We start from the raw sequence: 20,697 nt of genomic DNA on the forward strand, positions 1-20,697 counted from the left end.
TTCTTCTTCTTTTCTTTTGTTACAATATTTTTTTTAAAACATTTATCTGAAAATTGAAACAATAAATAGTAATTCAAGATACCCAAAAATCATCAAAATATTCAATTTATTCGAGAAATGATACAGGGAGGGAGTGGAGGATGAACGCCAATATCCTAGTAAATATTTACAGATATCTATGTGTTAAACCTTTGTCACTGATGTCAATCAGTGTAAAATTATTTAATAAACTATATTTTTTGCTATCACACACGGATATCTCTATGTGGAACATTTCCCGCAGACGTCATTATCTATTAAATATTTGAAGCACACAGATATCTGTGAAATAATTTTTATCACACAGATTTCTATGAGAAATATTATCAACATGTACTCATGTAGGGTCAAACTGATCATTCACGCTGAAATCTGGTGCTAGAAAGCAAATCTCACAGATTTCTTATAGTGTGAAAGTCAGTAGGTCTAAAGTGCATTGTACTTTTGCCTATTGGAAATTGAAATTTCGACGATGGCCTAGCTAGTAATGGTGACCAGACATAGAAGGATAGACTTCCTGTAGTAACCCATACTTTTCAACAAAGTACTTAGCACGGCTGAAGTAGATAGAAACAAGATTAGGTAGATAAAAACAAAATTAGGTAGATAGGAACAAAATTAGGCTCGATTCTTATACTAGCGTTCTTGCACTAGTGCCCCATTGGTCTAGACCCGTGGGCGCACGTATTACGTATATGTCATGAACGTACTTATGCTTTTGCTTCTACAACGTTAAGGTTCCTAAAATTCAAGAGAGTTGTATGAATTATGAAGAAGTTTAGGACTAGGGAAAAAATGATTAATTACTGGTTAACCGGGGGATATATAGTACCTAAAGAATTAACGATTACTAGATAGCTTATCATATTTGATGGATTCTTGAGCCAGAGTATGCGTATTATCCACTCGTGCGTTGAGCAAATCGCAATCAACCTACATGACCGCTATCGCCTATCAGATAGCAATTGGCGTGTTTCTGTATAATGGAAAATATATAGGAACTTGCAGAAATCGCCAATCTTGAAGTCAAAGTCGGCTAATTGGCTGAGATTACTTCATGAGCGGCTCAAATTTATTAATTTAAGCATTAGGACAAAAAATAAAATACTGGTAAAATTCAACAAGAAGACGCATGTGTGATTCGAATCCCATTGTCAACTTTTCTTTTTCTCGTTCTTGGTGTACAATATAAAACGAGGAGCTGTGAGCTATTACAGACTGCATGCGAGTAGTCGAATTCAGTTTCTGTTTGAAGGAGAATTTGCTTCATTTATTCAGTTTCTGCTGTTTTTCGAAAAATCCCGGCTAGCTCCTATCTGAGGTCCTGCAGAAAAAGAGCTCGCGTAAGCTACCTTCAATTACCTATATGCAGTTCAATCATTGGAATTTCTCTCCTAAATGAAACAACTCTTCAGTGTCTAGTCCTGTATTATATTCGTATATCATAGTTCTCTAACCTTTAATTCGATCTCCGTATTGCAGGGTGGTAACGGTTCAAACTCTAAGGATACTGTGTATCTTTTAATCCAAAATACTGAGATATGAGCAACCAAGTCGACAACGTATCAATTGACTTACGGTTAGTACCAAATTAACCATTAGATGTCTTGCATGTGTTTGATTCGAATGTAGTTCTAATTTCTTAGTTACTATTCGGATCATTAGAATACTTTTTTTTTGGAATAGAAGTTGATTGTTATTCAATAACCAACAGCCATAAGGCTATAGCTTACAAAACTTACATAAGAATTTTGGCAAGAAAATCCAGTAACACCTAGTTTGATGCATATACTCTCGCAAGCATACGAATCGTTGTCAAGTAAGGGAAGTATTTGGACCTTAGTTTATCGTACATCGGGGATTAGGTGTTGGACCTAACCGAGGTAATTGGCGCTAGGACAACTTAAAAGCATATAATGAGAAATAAAAATAAATAAAATAAAGTAAAATAATATTCACAAGGCACCAAGCATCGGCAAAGCCACTAACTTGTAGCCCAAATGAGTTATGCACAATGAATAGTAGAATTTTGTTTGGGAGTTTTGAATTGAGAATAAACCAAATTAAATGCAAACTAAAATAAAAGAAAACAACTAATTATCAAGCAAGAAATTAAATTCGGATTTCAAATTAATGGAAACATGGGAGTGTCGGGTGATTCACACTAACTATCTTGTAAACATCAATGCTAATTTCACAAATGCATGCATTTCCTATATGTGTCGAGTCCCGTATCTAGTACCGGTTAAGGCTACTAAACCAATTATCCTTTCGGTGTATTGACTATGCTGGTTAAGGCCACAATCAACTCTCTGATTTGGGCACTACGCCTGTTAAGGTAGCAATATCCAAAATTAGAGGTCTAGAGAGTAAGATAATAGAGACCTAAGTAAGCTTAGCTACAATTAAGCTAGCTAATGGTCACCACACTCAAATCCTAGATGCCATAAGACTAATAAGTTGTCAATTTATCAATCTATTCATCATAATTGCCCACAATATAATTTCAAAGGTTGACAAAGCCTAGAAACATGCTTCTAAGGACCAATAAATTTGGATTTAAAGCATACACAATAAAAATTGCATTTATTTCATTAAAGCATCAACATTTACACAAGATGAGTTAGGGCTTCACAACCCTAACTCCCAAAATTGAACTACTCACAATCCATTATCAAATAGGGTGCGTCTATTGCTACCCTATAATTTTCTTAGTTCACTCTACAAACATTTGAATTATTGAAAGACTATATTACCCAAGTGCAAAATGACTACTAAGTACATTAATTTTCTAAAATCCAAATTTGTAAGGAAGAATAAATAAATAACCAATGAATTAAATAGAAAGATTACTTAATTTCTCATTGGATAACATTAATCTTCATCTTCTCCTCCCAAATTTACATTTATTACTTTTTATTTTTTTGTCTTTTTGTTATCTCTTCATCATGAATTCGTTATTTAATTCACAAAATCATTAGTGTTAACTACATCAAAATCTTTGCAATATATTTTGTGAACACTGAAAGTTAAAATTTAAAACATGCAAGAAAAATCTCAATATCTTCTTCATTGCTCATAGTTGTTGACTAACTAATATATTGACATCATAGATGAACATTGAAGCAGAAAGAAAATTTTTTAAAAATGGAAGTAAATTAGATTATGATTTTGTTAGGAAACTTTAATATATTATAGTTTTTTATTGGTATAAATTAAATATGAGATTATCATTAGAAAAAAATCTCTTTTAATTGGATATGTCATATAAGGATATTCTTGGAAATAGAAATGGGTTACATAAGTAAATTTAATAATTTAAATTAAAATGTAGGGTGTAATGAGCAAGTAGGGTGAACAAAGAAAATGGTAGGGTGGAAATAGCCGCACCCTATCAAATACATCACCAAAAGCATAGAAAAATTATGAAAGAGATAATAAGGAAGAGAGAGGAGAGTTAGCTTGGTCACTTCTAGCTATGGGCTAGTATGAACCAAGTAATTTCTTCACTCAACTACCCAAAAAGGATGTGTGCTCTTGATGATGATTCCCTTGAAGCCTTGAGTGTCCAATCCCAAAAGATGAAATTAAAAATGAAGATGGGAAGAGAAAGAATGAGAGAGAAGATGGAAAATGGAGGAGAGGTCTCTAAATTCGGCCAAAAGGCCTAGGGTGTAGAAAAATGGGTCTTAAACGTGTGAAATGTGTGTGCAAAGGTGCTTAAATACCCTTTGGGTTCAAGGGTCAAGATTGGACTTGTACCCTAGATCCAAGGGCTCAAAAACAAATAGAAAAATGGTAAAATGAAAAGACTAAAACAACCTAATAAAAATGTAGAGAATTAGAAGATTAGAAAACATTTTGGAAAATATAAAGAAAATCAAAGGGTAAAAGTGTAAGTGAGTGTGTGCCTAGTGTGAACACAAATAAATATCTTCATCCATATGTGTGATGAGTGTGATGCGTGTGGTCCACTAATTATTATTGTCACTAAATCAATTTTGAATTTGAAATTTGAATACAAATGGGCTTGGGTCTTCACTTGTGCTTCTTTGGTCTTGGGCCTTGAACTTCATGCTATCGAGCCAAGTTGACTTGGTTGACCCGGTGGTCAACCAGTTGACTTTTCTTCCTTTTGTAGGAAACCCTATTTTGCTCTAGATTCGCACAACTTCTTCCAAAATTCACAACTCCGCTATCATCATTATAGCCACCATCGACATTACACTTAAGAACGTATGCCTCAGGAGCTGTCCATCTGAGAACCCTTTGAAATCCTGGTATCATAGAACCATGTACCATTTTATATTCTTCAAACCAACCCAGCGTGGTGATGGCAATATCTGTTGGCAACCTAGGCTTCTCCTCCCACAATGCAGCATTTCGATTACTCCATAAGGCCCATAGGAACATCATAAACTTCTCAAATTGAGCTAAAGAAAGACGAGTAGCACATTCCAACATCCATTCTTTAAAAACAAACAAAGATTGGAGTTAATGAAAGAGAGCGTTGTAAGGAAACTGACCCCCATAGTTCTCTTGCTACCTGACAATCGGGTAAAACGTGGCCAACAGATTCAACTTGTGCGCCACATAGAACACACGAGATATCTCCCTCATAACTTCCAGCAAGTAATTTCTCTCTCGTAGGTAAGATGTTTTGACGAGCCCTCCAAATATCGCTACTTTCCTTGGCATTTTGGCCCTCCAAGTAGTCTTACATAACCTTTGAAATTCGTCCGAATGAGGAGGAAAAGACACCTAATTTAGGGCAATATCTCAGGCTACATAATAAGCACTATTAGTTGTGAAAATACCCTTCTTATGTGGTTGCCATGCCAATTTATCTGCAAGAAGACTACGACTTAATGAGAACTTTTTTATCAAAGAAATCTCTTGAGGAGAGAAGAGTTGGTTAAGCACTACCTCATTCGAAGTAGCTGAAGGGAGATCAATTAGCTCGGACACGTACTGTGGTCCATTAACTGATTGAATCAATCACGGTTTGCTTGCATATCTCTTAGTTGGCAATCACTTATGTTCCCAGATTCTAATATCAGTCTCATTACCTACCATTGATCGAGCACCTGTTTGCAAAATCGACCTAGCTTCCAAAATGCTCCGCCATGGAAACGAGGGTTGCGACCCCAACTCGGTCTCCCAAAAAGAAACTTTTGGAAAATACAAAGCTTTATACAATGAAGCAATGAGAGAAGATGGATTCTTCAATAAGCGCCATCCCTATTTATCAAGCATTGCTAAATTAAAAAAAAATTGCAAATCCTTAAAACCCATGCCTCCTTCATTCCTTGGTGTACATAGTCACTCCTAAAATTGCCAATGAATTTTCTTCTTTGAATCTGTGTCTCCCCACCAGAATTAAGCGCACAATTGGTGAAGATCATAACATAACCCTTGAGGCAAAAGATAACAATTCATCACCTACATCGGAATTGCTTGAGCTATGGCCTTGATAAGAATTTCTTTTCCACCACCACTGAGTAGACCTCCAACTTATCACTTTCTTTGACAATCTTTCCTTCAAATAATCGAATGATTCTTTTTTTGACGTACCAACATGTGTAGGTAGACCAAGGTATCTTTCATGCTTGTCCACTAGTTGCACCCCAAAATAGAAGACAAGTCTTCCTGCTCTTGCATTTTGACATTTTTTGAAAAAGCCACAATGCTCTTATTTAGATTAACTTGCTGCCCTGCAACTTCATATGTGTAGAGTATGTTTCTAAATTGCTGACATTCCTCAATAGTGGCCCTGTCAAATAAAAAACTATCATCTGCAAAAAGGAGTTGATGGATGGTTGGAGCTATAGGAGCTAATTTCACTCCTCGCAACCAAGGCTGTTGCACAAAAAAAAAAAAAATCAAAGAAGACAAGCCTTTTACACAAAGTATAAACAGATACAAGAGAGAGGGTCTCCTTGTCTAATACCTCGAAATGGCACCACATAGCCCCGCAATTTTTCGTTCACATTGAAAGAGTATCTAACTGTAGCCTAACAAGACATGACAAACGCCACCCATGCAGACGCAAAGCCTAACTTCAATAGCATCGGACACAAAAATTCTCATTCTAATCGATCATATGCTTTGCTAATATCCAATTTTAAACTGAAAGTTCCATATCCTACCCTTCTATTGATATGCATTTGATGCACTACTTCATTGGCCACTAGCGTATTGTCCAAGATAAGTCTACTCGGAACAAAAGCACTCTGCAAAGGGGAGATAACATCTTGCAGTATTTTCTTCAACCAGTTTGCCACACCTTGGAACAATTTCTGTAAATAACATTGCATAGTGATATAGCATGTAGTTGCATCATATCCACTGAATTTTCCACTTTTGGAATGAGAATAATGTGCGTATAATTAAAAAAACATATAACAAAAAATATATTAAAATTCATGATTAATACCTTGGATGGAATTCATCCTACGGCCAATATGGATTAAGATTTTAGGGAATCATTGCTCCAATTATATCCTCCCCATGTTCCTTTGAATCCCATTAGTCCACAACAACCCTCACCTTAACTATTGTAAGTTTTCATCCTTAAACAACCCTAAAAACTACTTAGTCCACCAATTGTACATGGTCACTAGCAGGTTAACCACCACCAAAACGGGTTTTGGTGTGGTTAATTTTGTCTCTATTTTGTCTATAACTTTCATAACTAGAGCTTAGTCTAAATATCAATGGAAAATGAGGAATTTACCTCGAAAGGTAGAGCTGAAAACCATTTGAGATAAATTATTCCCTCATCGTTCATATTTGGGGTAGACTCCATTTATGAAAGTTATGGACAATATAGAGACGAAACCAACGTCACCAAAATTACCACTTTTTATGGTGGTTGACCCGTTAGTGAATGTCCACCATCAGTGGACCAAATATGCTTTATAAACAACCCAGATAACCCATCTTTCTTTCTCAACCCCTCAAACCCCACATATACCCACAAATCCATTTTTTCATATGTTGTCCAAAACCCATCACAACGATTCACCTTCTGTCTCCTGTTGATACCACCCAACAGTCTTCCTCTATATAAAGCACATCTTGATTAGTTAAAATACTTTGCCGAGCCCTTATTTTTACCATCACCATCTCAACTTGATGCTAAGTTTTATGTTAATGTTTTACACAACATGCATACATGTTTTAAATTTGAGTTTTGGTATACAGACATCTCTCCTATACCCTATATAATATTTCTTCAGATAACTTCTATTTCGATTTCTAGAATTGTTTCTTATGTATCTTTGTTGTGTCACATTTAGAAATTTAGATAGGATCAATTTATTGGGAGAGTTTGACAAGGAAAATGGAGGGCAAAGAAGCACCAGTGCAAAGCCAGTAAAGGAAATTATCAAAGCACCAGCTAATGGAATGCATAAGTGGAATACATTCTTCATTATTGTGTGTTCATTTGCGGTCTTCATTGATCCTTTGTTCTGCTATATCAATGTCATTGTGGAAGACCATATGTGCTTCATTTACGACATGAAATTGCTGTGGACATATATTGGTCTGCGAATGGTCGTTGATGTCTTTTATGCTGTTGACATAATCATTTACTTTTGTGGAATTTTTAAGAGACGTAAGGGTAAGAAACTTTGGGCATGCTGGAAATCAAGAAATAATCAAAAGAATGAAGTTCCTTGGAAACAAGTAATCAAAAGATGGTACTCCATGTTGTTACCCATTCTACCTGGTATATTGGTTGCCCTTCCTATTCCAGAGGTAAGAGAAGCCATTTTCATGAAAAATGCTTTCCATAGCCAAGTGAAATTCGACCTCCTCATTTTACAATACACTCCATGTTTCTTTTTTTAGTAATTTAAATTTTGTCTTTTTGTAAGGATTTCAACTAAAAGAGGAAATAAGGAGTTAGATTATAAATTGAAAGCTTGAATTTCATTCTTCTTCCTGATATTGATGATCGATGATCTACATACATCATAAAAAAATAACTATAATCTTCACAATGTTGGTCTCCCACATTTTAAAAAATATGGAGTACTTTTACCAAATGTGGGGATCTTATTCTCCATAATTTAGAGATTTCATATTTTGTTACATGTATCAGAATCAAACTTAAGTGTTAATTGGCCTAACTGATTGCCTAATGTGTACAGGTACTCCTACTCTCTATAGTAATGGTATACTGGGATCCTGTTTATATTGTTTTTACTTTCACCTCCATCCAATACATGCTACGGATCTTTCTTATCTATGGATCACAAAGGTGGGGTCTTATGAAAAAGACTGCAACGGGAAGATGGCTTAAACCTTTGTTGGATTTTCTTCCTTTTGTCCTTGCTTCTCATGTAAGTCTCAATCTCATGCGTCAATCATACTTGTAAAAACTTGAAATAAAACACACACACACACACACACACACACACTAAAGAAGTATCTAAAAGAGTAATCTTATCTTAATTTGTTAGAATAATTATCACGCCCCAATTTTCAAGCACAATTAATAAACAAATAAACAAACCATAAATATTGCCGGCATCATAGTTCAGACATCAATACAAAATACCAGAAATTTTTCTTCTTTAAAGAACAAGCACTCAAAGATGCCTTGAACCCATAATGTCAATACAAACTCATTCATTAGAGTCACATACATTTCACCAAGTTTACAAATTAAACTGAAATAACAATTCAGCAAGTAAATACACCCATCACACTCACTACATAATGGAAGACAAATAATAAGTTTCTCAACCTGCAACTGCAACAACAAGATACCTCTCAGCTGCAACCACATTCACCCTAACATGTATGACCTTTTAAATCATTTGAAATCTTAACAACAATGTAAAGCACTCAAAATTAAATCAAGTAATTAGTAATCCTTGCATAGAAATTAGCTCAGGATATTACCTAAATCACACAATTCAAAACATAGTAACCCCTGCATATTAATTACTTTAGGAGATCAAATTAAAAGTACATCAATCAAATCATAGTGATCCCTACATAAAACTTAGTTCAGGATAATTACATTAAAATCAATCAATTCAAACAATAACAATAATCACAAAAATCCATATTCTTGCATCTGAAGGTAACACAAATCATCACAGCAACCATCTCAATCGTTGTTAACTCAATAACAAACTGACATCCTTTACACAACTTCACCACACAAAATTATCACCAATTTGGTACTACTACACAAATTATCACCACTTTAGTTATCATCACTCGATACACAATTGTGCACTCATAATTCAAAATGCAATGTCACAATATTGAAATCATTTTCAAACTATAGTCTTCACTCCTCAAAACAATCATCGCAATTGTACATACTTCTTTCAAAAACTCAAGCCAACAATACCATCTTTTCTTTTCCAAAATCATTTAATTTCCTCAAAATCACATTGCACAACATTAGTGAACAAAACACACAATTTCACCAAGATATATATATATATATATATATATCACGTGTACACACACACACACACACATATATGTAGTCATCCACTCAGGGATGCCACTAATACCAACTATAGTTCACACTTTACTAACTCGAAAATCATTTTATAACAAACTTCATTTTATCTTACTCATGAACCAAGTTTATATACTTAACAAATATTTATTTACAATAAATATGATTTTACAGCTAATAATTAATTCTACTAAAATAATAACTGTTAGCCAAATAGCCGCCCTTAAGTATAAAGGTCGAGTTATAATGTAAGGATTATGAGTAGGGGATATCATATCCAAGAGATTGGAAAATCCCACTCTAGCTAGGAAAAACCCAGAGGATGCTAGATGAATATGCAAATGTACAAGTCATAAACAAGGGCTCATAAGTGAACCAAAGTTAATAGTGAATATATGCAAGATGGTGTATAGCATGGTTTGATTTTTGGCTTTGGAAATGGTTTCAAATCAAATTAACACAAAATGAAACTTGAAATGTAAACTAGGTTATGTCAAACTAGATGTGATAAAATGGATGGAAATTAGAGCTTTAGGTTGTTCACCATAGCCTCCTTTGCATGCATTGATGTTCAAACTAAAAATAATGCAATCCCAAATATCAAATTACCCTCTTAGCATTTGGATAAGACTACTAAGTCCTAAACTCCTTTGATTTTATCAATTTTCACTGGATAATTGCGAAACTAACTACCCAAGAACAAGTTATATTACTGGATAAGTATTAATTCCTTGCTCCTAGATGCATAAAGTGGGATTTTACCGGATAACTACCCAAGAACAAGTTAAATTACTGGATAAGTATCAATCATAGACCTAGGTGATTTTAACTCACTACCCTCACAGATACGCCTACTGTGCTATCATGCTTTCAATGTCCAAAGCTAGCTATTCCCTAAACATTGTTCATGTAATGACAAATGCAAACTATTCAAATTAGCTAGATTCAAATACAAGCATTCACTTCTTGATTTAGCATGTGAAGATGATTATAGAAATTGCATCAAATAAGACTCAAACTTCAATTCATTACAAGTTTGGCTAGGGCTTTCAACTCTAGCCCCAACAATAGACTACTCACACAAATCTACATAAACTAGCATTAACATAATGGAAAACAATAAGCTATCTAAGAATAGAGTTTAGAAATGGCTAGGGATGACCACAAATGAAAGATGATAAAGTGGTTGATCATGGAAACTTTTTCATGGAGATGATGTAGTGGCTCTACTTACATTCTAACTTCTTCCTTGAACTCATTATTCAAGACTTGAGTTGATAATGATGCTTGGCATATGTAAGATGTTATGGGTACGAATGTAGTTGGAAAATAGAGTGGTGGAGATGGAGGTTTTATGGAGGAGATGATAGTGGGTTATATAGAGAATAGAGAGAGAAAAAGATGTAATGGCTAAGTATGGGTGATGCCCTTCTTCTTTGTGAGAAAAGGTGCTTAAATAGATAGAGAGAGAGGTACGAAATGGGTAATATGGAGTAAAGGTATGGTTGAATTGGAACAAAAAAGTTTGGAATTTGGTTCAGATAGAATGATGGTGAATGGATGTAATTATGTTACTCACCCTTCTTGCTCCTCCATGAATATAGCCGAAAAATACATGGCACCAACATGAGTGGTGGTGCGTAGCCATTTGTGCCGCCAAAAGTGGTGGTGCAGGAACATTTACTAGAATTTCACTTTTTTCTCATCCTATCAAGATTTTCTACAAAACATGAAATTGGATTAGTCAACATTAAATTGGACTTTAGAACAAGTAATTTCCATATTTTAGGGCCAAATATATATATGAGTTATGACCCAACAATAACATCTACTTTATCAACTAAAACAACGTGAGATTTACTCACCTTTAAATCTCACTACGTCTTCACATGCCACCTTTAAAGTACATAGCCATCACTCCGCTCAAAACGACTTCATCAAGCACATAATCACATCAAGGCCTCAACTCGTCATGACACGAAGTACGAAAGCGTTTAAAGTTCAAAACACGTGAATTAAAAATTGAAGACCATGTCAATAAAGACGAAACTTCATCAGAGGCACCACAAGGTTTCTTGAATATGTTTAGGATCAAATCACCTAAATGAAAGGACGATCCAACAGTCGAAACCTCACGGATTGAAAACTGAATGAACTGAAACTATAAATAACCTAACTTGTCTAACAGATTGAGTAAAGGTAACATATCCTTTGCATAGGACGGTCTCATTCCTAATTTCCCTAAGGAACGGGCTTTGTAAAATGAGCGAGAGGCATTAGAAACAACCAATGAGGATTTTGGTTGGGCCCAAGCATCTGAAACGCTATTTGAAGCAAAGTTGGTGATTGCAACATCACTAGGGGCGTCATCACCATGATGTACACTATCCATGGCGTCATGGATAAGGACTATGCCAGCCTAGGCTGGTGGTGGACAGCGGCGGCGGTCACACTTGGTCCAAGAATTAACTTTTGATTCATGCTTCGTTTCGCTAAAGAAAATAGATGTCCATGTGAAGTCTTTAGTAGACGGATCATCATGACTAGGATGACCTATCCTGTCGTGACAAAGCTATTATGTATCTGAATCCAAGAGATCTTCTCTCATAACTTTTATTGGATTTAATAGCTTGAATAGTGACATAGAGTCCACTATAGAGACACATAAACTTCTCTAAGATGCACCTTTGTTCACAATCATTAGAGGCATTGCAAAGGAACTCATTTTCGTTCTCTACATGCGCTTTCGCATGGAAATTGTTGGCTATTCATATGTGCGATTTGCCCTAGGATCGTAGAGAGTTTATGAGACAGTAATCAAGGTGCCATTTGGCAAGGGAGAACTTGGGCTATTCCATGTCCTTAAATCAATACTGATGGCCCAGCCATTGTAGTCACAAAGTCATATGCTCATAATCAAAATGGAGTCATAATGAAAAGAACTGGAAATTTTATTCATAAGCCAACGGAGTTACATCATTGTCTCTTTGACCAAAGAAAATCTAATCCAAAATGCTAGTTAATGCAAAACAATGGTAGTAGTCTAACTTCTTTCGGTAATTCCAAAATAAATGTGACCAGGTGAGTAGAGAGATGTCGGTGGAGCAAGGCTTGCTTAAGTACCACTAATCTCATAACCTTTCTAGACATCACACTTACTTTGGGTGAGCCTACTTTGAAGAAAGACTAAACCATTGGCATTTACTACAAAGTATATTGCCTATTACATCTCTTGGCAAAAATAAAGACTTAAATAGAATTGGCGATCTATTGATCCCAGCCAGATTTGTAGTCTTCAACCCTTCACTCTAGATCATCTTCATGATCTTCTTGTTCCACATAGTGAGCTTCTCTTGCTTCACAATATGCTTTGTAGGCGGTGACAATTTCTTCACGAACTCTACAAATGTGTGCCCAATGACCGGATTCTCCACATCGAGAACATACATCTTTTTGCTCAAACTCCATTGATTGAGGTGCTTTGAAAGCGTCACTTAGATGGCTCTTAGTGTTGGTGGCGCCTCATGGCCAGAGGCGTTGCCTCCCTCTCTCTTTCCACGTTGACCTCTTTGGTTCCGTGCTCGCCTATTTTGGTGTTTACCTTCCCAACTAGAGCGATTATATGGACTAGAGCGTCCAGAAGTATCTCTAAGATTAGGGTTTCGCTCTTGGCGTCCTCTCTTAGGGGCGCGACTATAATTGGATTCCGGAATATGCTCTATTTCCATGGATCTCGAATTATAGTTCTTCACAATGGTATTGTCATACTTTTCAGGGCCATTCATAGCTCCAATGAGCCATGAGACCTTGTAATCCGTCCTGCAGTAACATCGATTCGATAGTTCTTAGCAACCATCAATGCAGAGGCGGGGAAGATAGAGAGAGTCTTCTCAGTCAACATCGTCTTTACCACAGAATTCCATTAAGGATTTAATACGAAGTGCTTCCGAATTGTAGTCAAGAACTGACTTGAAATCACAGAAGTGGAGGCTATGCCATCTCACTTCTAGGTCAGGAAGCAAGGAGTCATGGACATTGCCAAATCTTTATTTGAGTGAGACCCACAGCCTTCTGGGGTCTTCTTCATTCATACCTCATACTGGAGCGAGTTATCCATATGACGAGTCATTAGGATGATGGCTTTTGTCTTATTTTCCTCTAAGGCTGCTCTATTTGCTTCCAAAGTTTGAGCTTGCTCAATAGTTAGCACGTCCTGGCTAGGCTCGAGAATCGTATCCAAGATTCCATCGGCCTTGAGATGCTGGCGGACATCACGAACCCACCTATGATATCTAGAGCCAGTTGTTCCCAATGGAGCAAAGTCCGATTTGTTCAGGTTAGTCATCCTGAAAGAGAACAAGAAATTAGGGTTAGTTTCTGAGCGAAAAAGGCTACCACGAAAACAATAAAAATTTCTGACGTAGTTGCTTCCAAGAAATTAGGAATTTCCGAGCGTAGTTGTTTCCAAGAAATTCAATTCCAAGAGGGACTGGATTAGATCGAAATAATGACGTAAGTGGTCGATCATAAATTCTCTACAAACTCTAAGTTTGGAGACCTCAACAAGCTCCAAGCTTGGAGTGAGCACGAACCCCTACAGTTCGACTTTTGGTCTCCCCTATGAAGAAGAAAATGGGGGTAGAAGAAGGGAGGTTGCAAGTCACCGAGAAAAGAAGAAAAAGAATGAAAAACTTCAAAAACGGGAACTTTTAGTAAAACATACCTCTTAGGATTGCAGAACGCATTTGGTCCTTGTCATAGAATTTGGAGACGAGCTTCTGTCCTAGTGCAAGCAAGCAGACTTGTAGGATTGCAGCTTGGTCGCGGAGTCACAGAATTGCAGACTCGCGGGGTCTCAGGTTTGAGGAGTCGCGAGGCCGCTGGGTCGCGGAGTCGCGAGGGCTCGGCAGATCTTGACAGGGGCATGTGCGGGGATGCTGTAGAGTTGATGCGGGTGGCACCGATCGCACCGACGCGCGCTGGGCTGGTTGGTATAAGGTCGCGCAGGCTTGCGCGGGGGCAGACGCTAGCGTGGGCAGACACTAGCGTGGGCTAGCTGTGTGATGTGGTTACGGAGGCAGCGGGCGAGCGTAGGGCTGCGGGCAGCAAGCACGGGGCTGTGGGGCTAGGGCTTGCCGTAGATTAAGTGAGAAGAGTTTTAGGGTTAGGGCTCGTACTGATAACGTGTTTAAGGAAAACTAAAATTGGGAGAGAATTGAGTCGTACTTTCATTGATAATATGGGCCTCTTTATATAGAGGATTACATAACACAGAATCAGAGTTCTACAAGGAAACGTAATATTACAATTGATTTGATATATCCAAAATTCTCTGATATTATGTCTAATTCTAACTCTATTACCACTAGGTCAAGTAACCTAGAGTTTAGGCCAGACACATATTCTGGATTTACTTGAACAAAAATATAATTTTCCTAATTAATTATTTTCATGCAACGGATTAATTTAGAGAAGGAGACAAAGAAGAAAATATTTTGAGGAGATGGATTACCTGTAATTATTGAGCATATATAATTAAGTTGTATGTAATAAATGAATTTGAAAGAGAATGGGAAAGAAATTAATGGATAGTTATTTGGTTATTTATATAATGGAATATATTATTTGACAAAAATAATATATCTTATTTAATCCCAACCATTAGTTGTTACCTAATTTAATGCTCTAAAATCATAGTATAATTTTAACTATAATTTAGGTGGGTATTGATCCGCCCCCATTTAAGTCACTAAAAATAAAATTGAAGTTACCAAAAAAGGAAACATAGAATGGAGATTATAAAATGGGGAGTGAGTATTTCACTCCCCTATAGTTTCCTCCATATAGAATTATATATATATATATATATATTTTCTCTGTAGTATTGTATACATAAACTTGCTTATATATTACTGAACTTCCTTATTGTTCATTCAGCTATTTGGAGCCTTGTGGTATCGTCTTGCTGTACAAAGACAAATAGATTGTTGGAAGCCATATTGTAAAACTGTTCCAGGAAATAGATGTAAAAAAACGGGTAATTTTCAATGTGGATACAACTATCCGTTGGTCAACATCACGCTATTACAAGAATTGTGCCCTACAAAAGATGAAAATTCAAAAGTCTTCGACTTGGGTATATATTCTTATGCTCTTCATTCTAATGTGACAAATTCATTAAATCTTCCACGAAGAATGTCACAATCTTTTTGGTGGGCGCTTCGAAATTTAAGGTCAGAATTTATAGTTATAGAGACTGTATGATGATTTATATGTGATTTATTTTATCTTTTGACGATTTATGATGATTTGTATATATAGAGACAATTAACGTATTAATGATCTTTCTCTTCTTTCTTTTATGTATATGGTTTGTCTTTCCTTTTCATTGCATATATCTAGCTTGCATGCATCTAATGATATAATGAACCGTACATTTCATATTTTTGCAGTTCTTTTGGTTCAAACCTAATTACCAGCACGCAACTCTTGGAGATCATCTTTTCGGTGGCGATATCTATTAGTGGCATGGCGCTATTTTTGGTATATCTCAACGCAAGAGTGCAGGTTGGTGTGCAAGATTAATTAGCCTAGCTTTATATAAAATTATGTCTTCAAGCTATAAGCATGTCCTTGTATGTATATTAGTATATATGTGTGTCTATACACCTGTTTTAGAGAGAACTTTCTTATTTTAAGAATTTGAGGATTTTTACTATCTTACACTAGTATATGACCTAGTTCAATGATTTCAACTGCTAATCCTTTAAATTCCTATACAAGAATTGTGTCTACAAAAAAACAACTAAATTCATAATCATTTGGTAATTCAAAATTGTGTAAAAAAATGTAGTACATTAGATAAAATTAAAACGCTTTCCGATTTGGCGAATTTTTTATAAGATTCATATATGTGTATGTAACTAGAGTACGAATAATTTAGATTATTAAACTACATGGTAAAAATAAAAACATTTTCACATTTCAAGTTTAAGGAGGTTCTCTCTAGATCCTCCATCTATCTAAAAAATTAGCAAAATCAGAAAACATTTAACTATTTGATTAGAACAATATTCATTTTAATATTTTCTAACGGACTACATTTGTTTATACAATTTTGAATGACCGAATGTTTATAAATTTGGTTGATTTTTTTGTATACACAATTCTTACATATGAATATAAAGGATCAACAGTGGTTAAAAATCTTCAAATTTTTAAAATAAGGATATCCTCTCTAGAATGGACGTCGGTGTGTGTGTGTTTATCTTTTGATCTTCAGTATGGATCAAACTTTTATATATGATTAGGAACACATTATTTGCTTACCAAGCACAAACGTAAACTACTTACACACTCAACTACGTACTGATCTATATTTTGAAAGGACAAACTGATGAATAAACTGATCAGGGATGCTTCTTCTATGAAAATTAATTGATATAAATAGCAAGGTTCGAAAAATCGCTAGTCGTTAGTCGGGCGGTGGGTTAGGGAGGAGTGCCCAAACGCCTAGGCGAGTGCCTACTCGGTTTTGTATTTTTTAATTTTAATTTTAATTTTAATTTTTATAGCTTTTATTTATGTAATTGAAAATATAAAACTTATAAAGACTCAAAAGAGTAATAAACTAAATATTTATCCTCCTAAAAAAAATAAACTAAATATTTATTTAATTAAATAGAGGTGGTACAGTTTGAAGTTGTACTCAATTATCCAACCAACAAAAAGTAGTATTCAATTGAAGCAATTTGTTGCCATGCAATCTTATCCTTCTTCTCCCTCCCAACTAAAAGTAGCCACAAATTACTCTCTCTCTCTCTCTCTCTCTCTTTGACACAATTAAGTAATTAACTACCCCATTCATTTTCACTCCCCCCTCTCTCTCTCTCTCCCTCTCTCTCTCTCTCTCTCTCTCTCTCTCTCTCTATCTCTGTGAAACCAGTAGCAACCATCTCCACCTTCTCTCTTCATTGATCTTTTCATTATTCAATCAATAACCAATCCTAAAGATCCGGAAACCATAACGAAGAGTGTTTACTGGAGATCAATTTTCAATCTAGTTTCGGAGTTTAGATGTTGAGCTGCAAAGAGAGAGAGCGACAGCAACTAAGTTAGAGAGAGAGAGGAGAGACTGAGAAGAGACTAGCGACGGTGAAGATTTGGTGAATTTAAAAAAAAAAAAAAAAAAAAAAGGAAACCCCCAGAAGCTCCGATTATGCATTTCTCGAGGCGGAGAGGTGCTACCCAGAGCCTAGGTGCCGCCTAGGCGGCCTGGGCGGCCGAGTTTTAGAACACTGATAAATATAGTCTGACAAATTAATGAAGGGTACTCTTTTACAACGTGCTAATCCATATGAGATGCCACTTATACCCTTTTCAATTTTTCAAACAACTAAAGAAAACTTCAAAGATAATGTTAAAGTACAGATGTCGCAGGTATATATAGTTTGTATATAGATATTTAGTATTGTTCATACATATGAATATATTGTCCAAGCTAGGCTTCTATAATATAGTCCTACTAACTAAGCATCATTTTGGTATTTGCAAATCCTTATGTACGTATTTATGCATGCATGCACACACATACACATTCACACCTGATTGAATTATAAATAATGAACTCATCAATCATGAACATTTTTGTTATGGAACAAATATATATGCAGGAATCACTAGAAAGATCAAGTCAGCTTAAACTGAAAGAAAAGCATTTGACTAAACCGGATATAGATTTGTGGTTATCTAAAAATGGTCTCTCTAACTTGAAGACAATGACAAAGAGCTCTATGGATTTGAAGACAACGAACAAAACGAAAAAAGCTCTCAGGACGGTGATTATTGAAAACGTACACAAAATTGAAGAAAACAAAGATATTGATATGCAGAATATCATTTCTATTCTTCCCATAAAGTACAAAAAAAGCATCATGCGCCTTCTTTGTTTGGCTTCACTAAAGAAAGTAAGTACTTTTTTCTTCTTTTATCTGTGTGTGTGTGTGTATGCATCCCACACTCTTCAACATTAGGACTTACTACTTACTAGAATCAAGTTCTTTAGTACCGTGTGTGTGTGTATAAGTTCTCTTGTGTACACATATCCCAACATAAATAGAGATGTTCAGGCCATAACTAATTACTGATCTGCGTAATTAGGTGCCAATGCTTGAGAATTTGAATGAGAAAATGTTGAATGTGATTTGTGAGCATCTAAAGCCAGTCATTTACATAGAAGACAACTACATTATTCAAGAGGGGAAACCACTTGGGATGACACTATTCATCACGCAAGGCATTGCATGGAGTTACACGGTTAGTAATAACATTGGTGCAGAAACAAGCTGTGGTTCTTCAAGCAATAAATGGTTAAAGCGAGGTGATTATTATGGAGAAGAGCTTTTGAAGTGGGCATTCAAATGTACCTCTTATTCTGACTTACCCATCTCAACTAGAACTGTTATGTCCCAAGAAAAGGTCGAAGCATTTGCTCTTAGAGCTAGCGACCTAAAAAGCATTGTGTCAAAGTATTGGTGGCATTTTACTAGGGAGGTACCTCAAGTAGATCTCGATCAATGGGAGAATTCAGCAGCTTCTTCGATACAAGCAGCCTGGTGCAGCCGTCGACTGGCAAGAGCTAGGCACTCAAATGGCTGGGACATATTTACAGTAGAGAACTGATTGCGAAGTAACCAACTGCCCTACTGTACGTTCGGTTTAAAGCACAAAAACTTTTTTTGTTTTTGATTAATTAGCTCTCTTGTTTAATAAAAGGCTTTCATAGGAATCCTTGTTTAACGACTCTAGTGCCTCTTAAATATGTCAATTATTATTGTACATTTTCTGCATGAAAGATGTTGCTCGTTCACCATTGCTATTCCGCAAATAAATAGTTTTCTATTCATTTTTGTGGAGGTTCCAGTTGAGAGCCGCATCAAAATTAGCTTTTGCATATAAGAAATCAGGGAAAATCTTGTTTGACAATTTTTTTTCCTTGTGCTGATCCTAGTTACCATCATAGTTTCACTGGAAAAATCCAATGCAACTCCTCGGGCCCTAAGCCCTTCATGAAAAGGTTGCACGCTACTCTGATTAGACCTCATCGTTGTTACCTCTTGTGCGCATAGATTGTGGATGCTAACTTTATACAAGTATCAGTCAACTAAGTAGCTTACAATCTTACATGTCGCTATCATTGTATGTTTTCTATAAGGAACAGGAGTTTGCACGCTACTCATAAGGATAAAATTAATCATATGTAATACCTCAGTTAAAGAAACACTCCCATGACACGTGCCTCACGCGCTAAGAATTGGGGAAAAAAGGTGTTGCTAGGGTTTCACAGATATGGGTTTTGGGCGGCCTGGTTGGTGAGGTGGTGGCCACCATGGCCCGTTTTCTTAGGCAATCTAAGCTTCTCACCTTCGAAACTACCTACTAGTACCAATTTTATTTTAATCGATTCGGTTGATGTCAGTCAGGAAATTTTGCAACTATTTCTTTCGAAGTTTCGTATAGAGGAACGATCTTCTAATGAAGGATGACTGCTTTTGCCTACGGGCACTGGTTCGTATTCGTATCAAGGCAACAGTGATGGTTCCTATTACGGGTTTCAGGACAAACCCATTATATCTCATGGGAGAACGAAGTCATGGTCAGAATCTCCTACTTGTTCTTCTCAGACATGATTTGATTAAGGTCTTGATATCCAAGTATGTTTCCTTATGAACTGAATACAGGTGCCTTACCTTCTTAATTATGTTAATCGGAACCTATTGATTCAAGTCTCTGAGGCTTCTTTGCTTTACCCTTCTTGGTTTTGGGTTTATGGGCAAAACGCTAGGACAAGAAGGTATGATTATACTCTTCCACCTCCTGAAGGTTGTGTTATTTTGGACAAAGGTGATTTTGAGTAGATTTTCCTTTCTACCACTGAAACATGTGGAAATTGACAGGACCCGTCCCTGATTTCACCCTGAAATACGAAGTGACCCTGTAAGGCCCACCTTAAAAGAAATTCTATCAAAAATTTGGCAGAACTTTCTTTAAAAATGGACTACCCAAAACCTGTAGAAAGACTTTTACACTTCTAAACCATCCATCCTTATTCTCCTGGAGCCACCCTGCTCCCCAAATCACAACATTCTCCAATTCACATTACACAA

General features: G+C 36.1%; 1 protein-coding gene across 3 annotated transcripts; it reads left to right on the forward strand.

Moving 5' to 3' along the window:
• Positions 1-1,248: 1,248 nt before the first annotated feature.
• Positions 1,249-19,380, forward strand: LOC112200234 (probable cyclic nucleotide-gated ion channel 10). Of its 3 annotated transcripts, XM_040519224.1 has the most exons (8): positions 1,249-1,382; positions 1,522-1,618; positions 7,341-7,803; positions 8,199-8,390; positions 15,470-15,765; positions 15,985-16,099; positions 18,205-18,498; positions 18,692-19,380. In XM_040519224.1, the coding sequence occupies exons 2-8, from the start codon at positions 1,581-1,583 to the stop codon at positions 19,211-19,213; spliced, it is 1,920 nt and encodes a 639-aa protein (XP_040375158.1). In that variant the 5' UTR covers positions 1,249-1,382; positions 1,522-1,580; the 3' UTR covers positions 19,214-19,380. The 3 variants fall into 3 exon arrangements, with proteins under 3 accessions (XP_040375158.1, XP_040375160.1, XP_040375159.1); XM_040519226.1 differs by lacking the exon at positions 18,205-18,498; XM_040519225.1 differs by lacking the exon at positions 8,199-8,390.
• The last annotated feature ends 1,317 nt before the right edge of the window (positions 19,381-20,697 follow it).

The sequence above is a fragment of the Rosa chinensis genome, chromosome 4, assembly GCF_002994745.2.
Source record: "Rosa chinensis cultivar Old Blush chromosome 4, RchiOBHm-V2, whole genome shotgun sequence".
In the NCBI taxonomy this organism is placed as follows: domain Eukaryota; kingdom Viridiplantae; phylum Streptophyta; class Magnoliopsida; order Rosales; family Rosaceae; genus Rosa; species Rosa chinensis.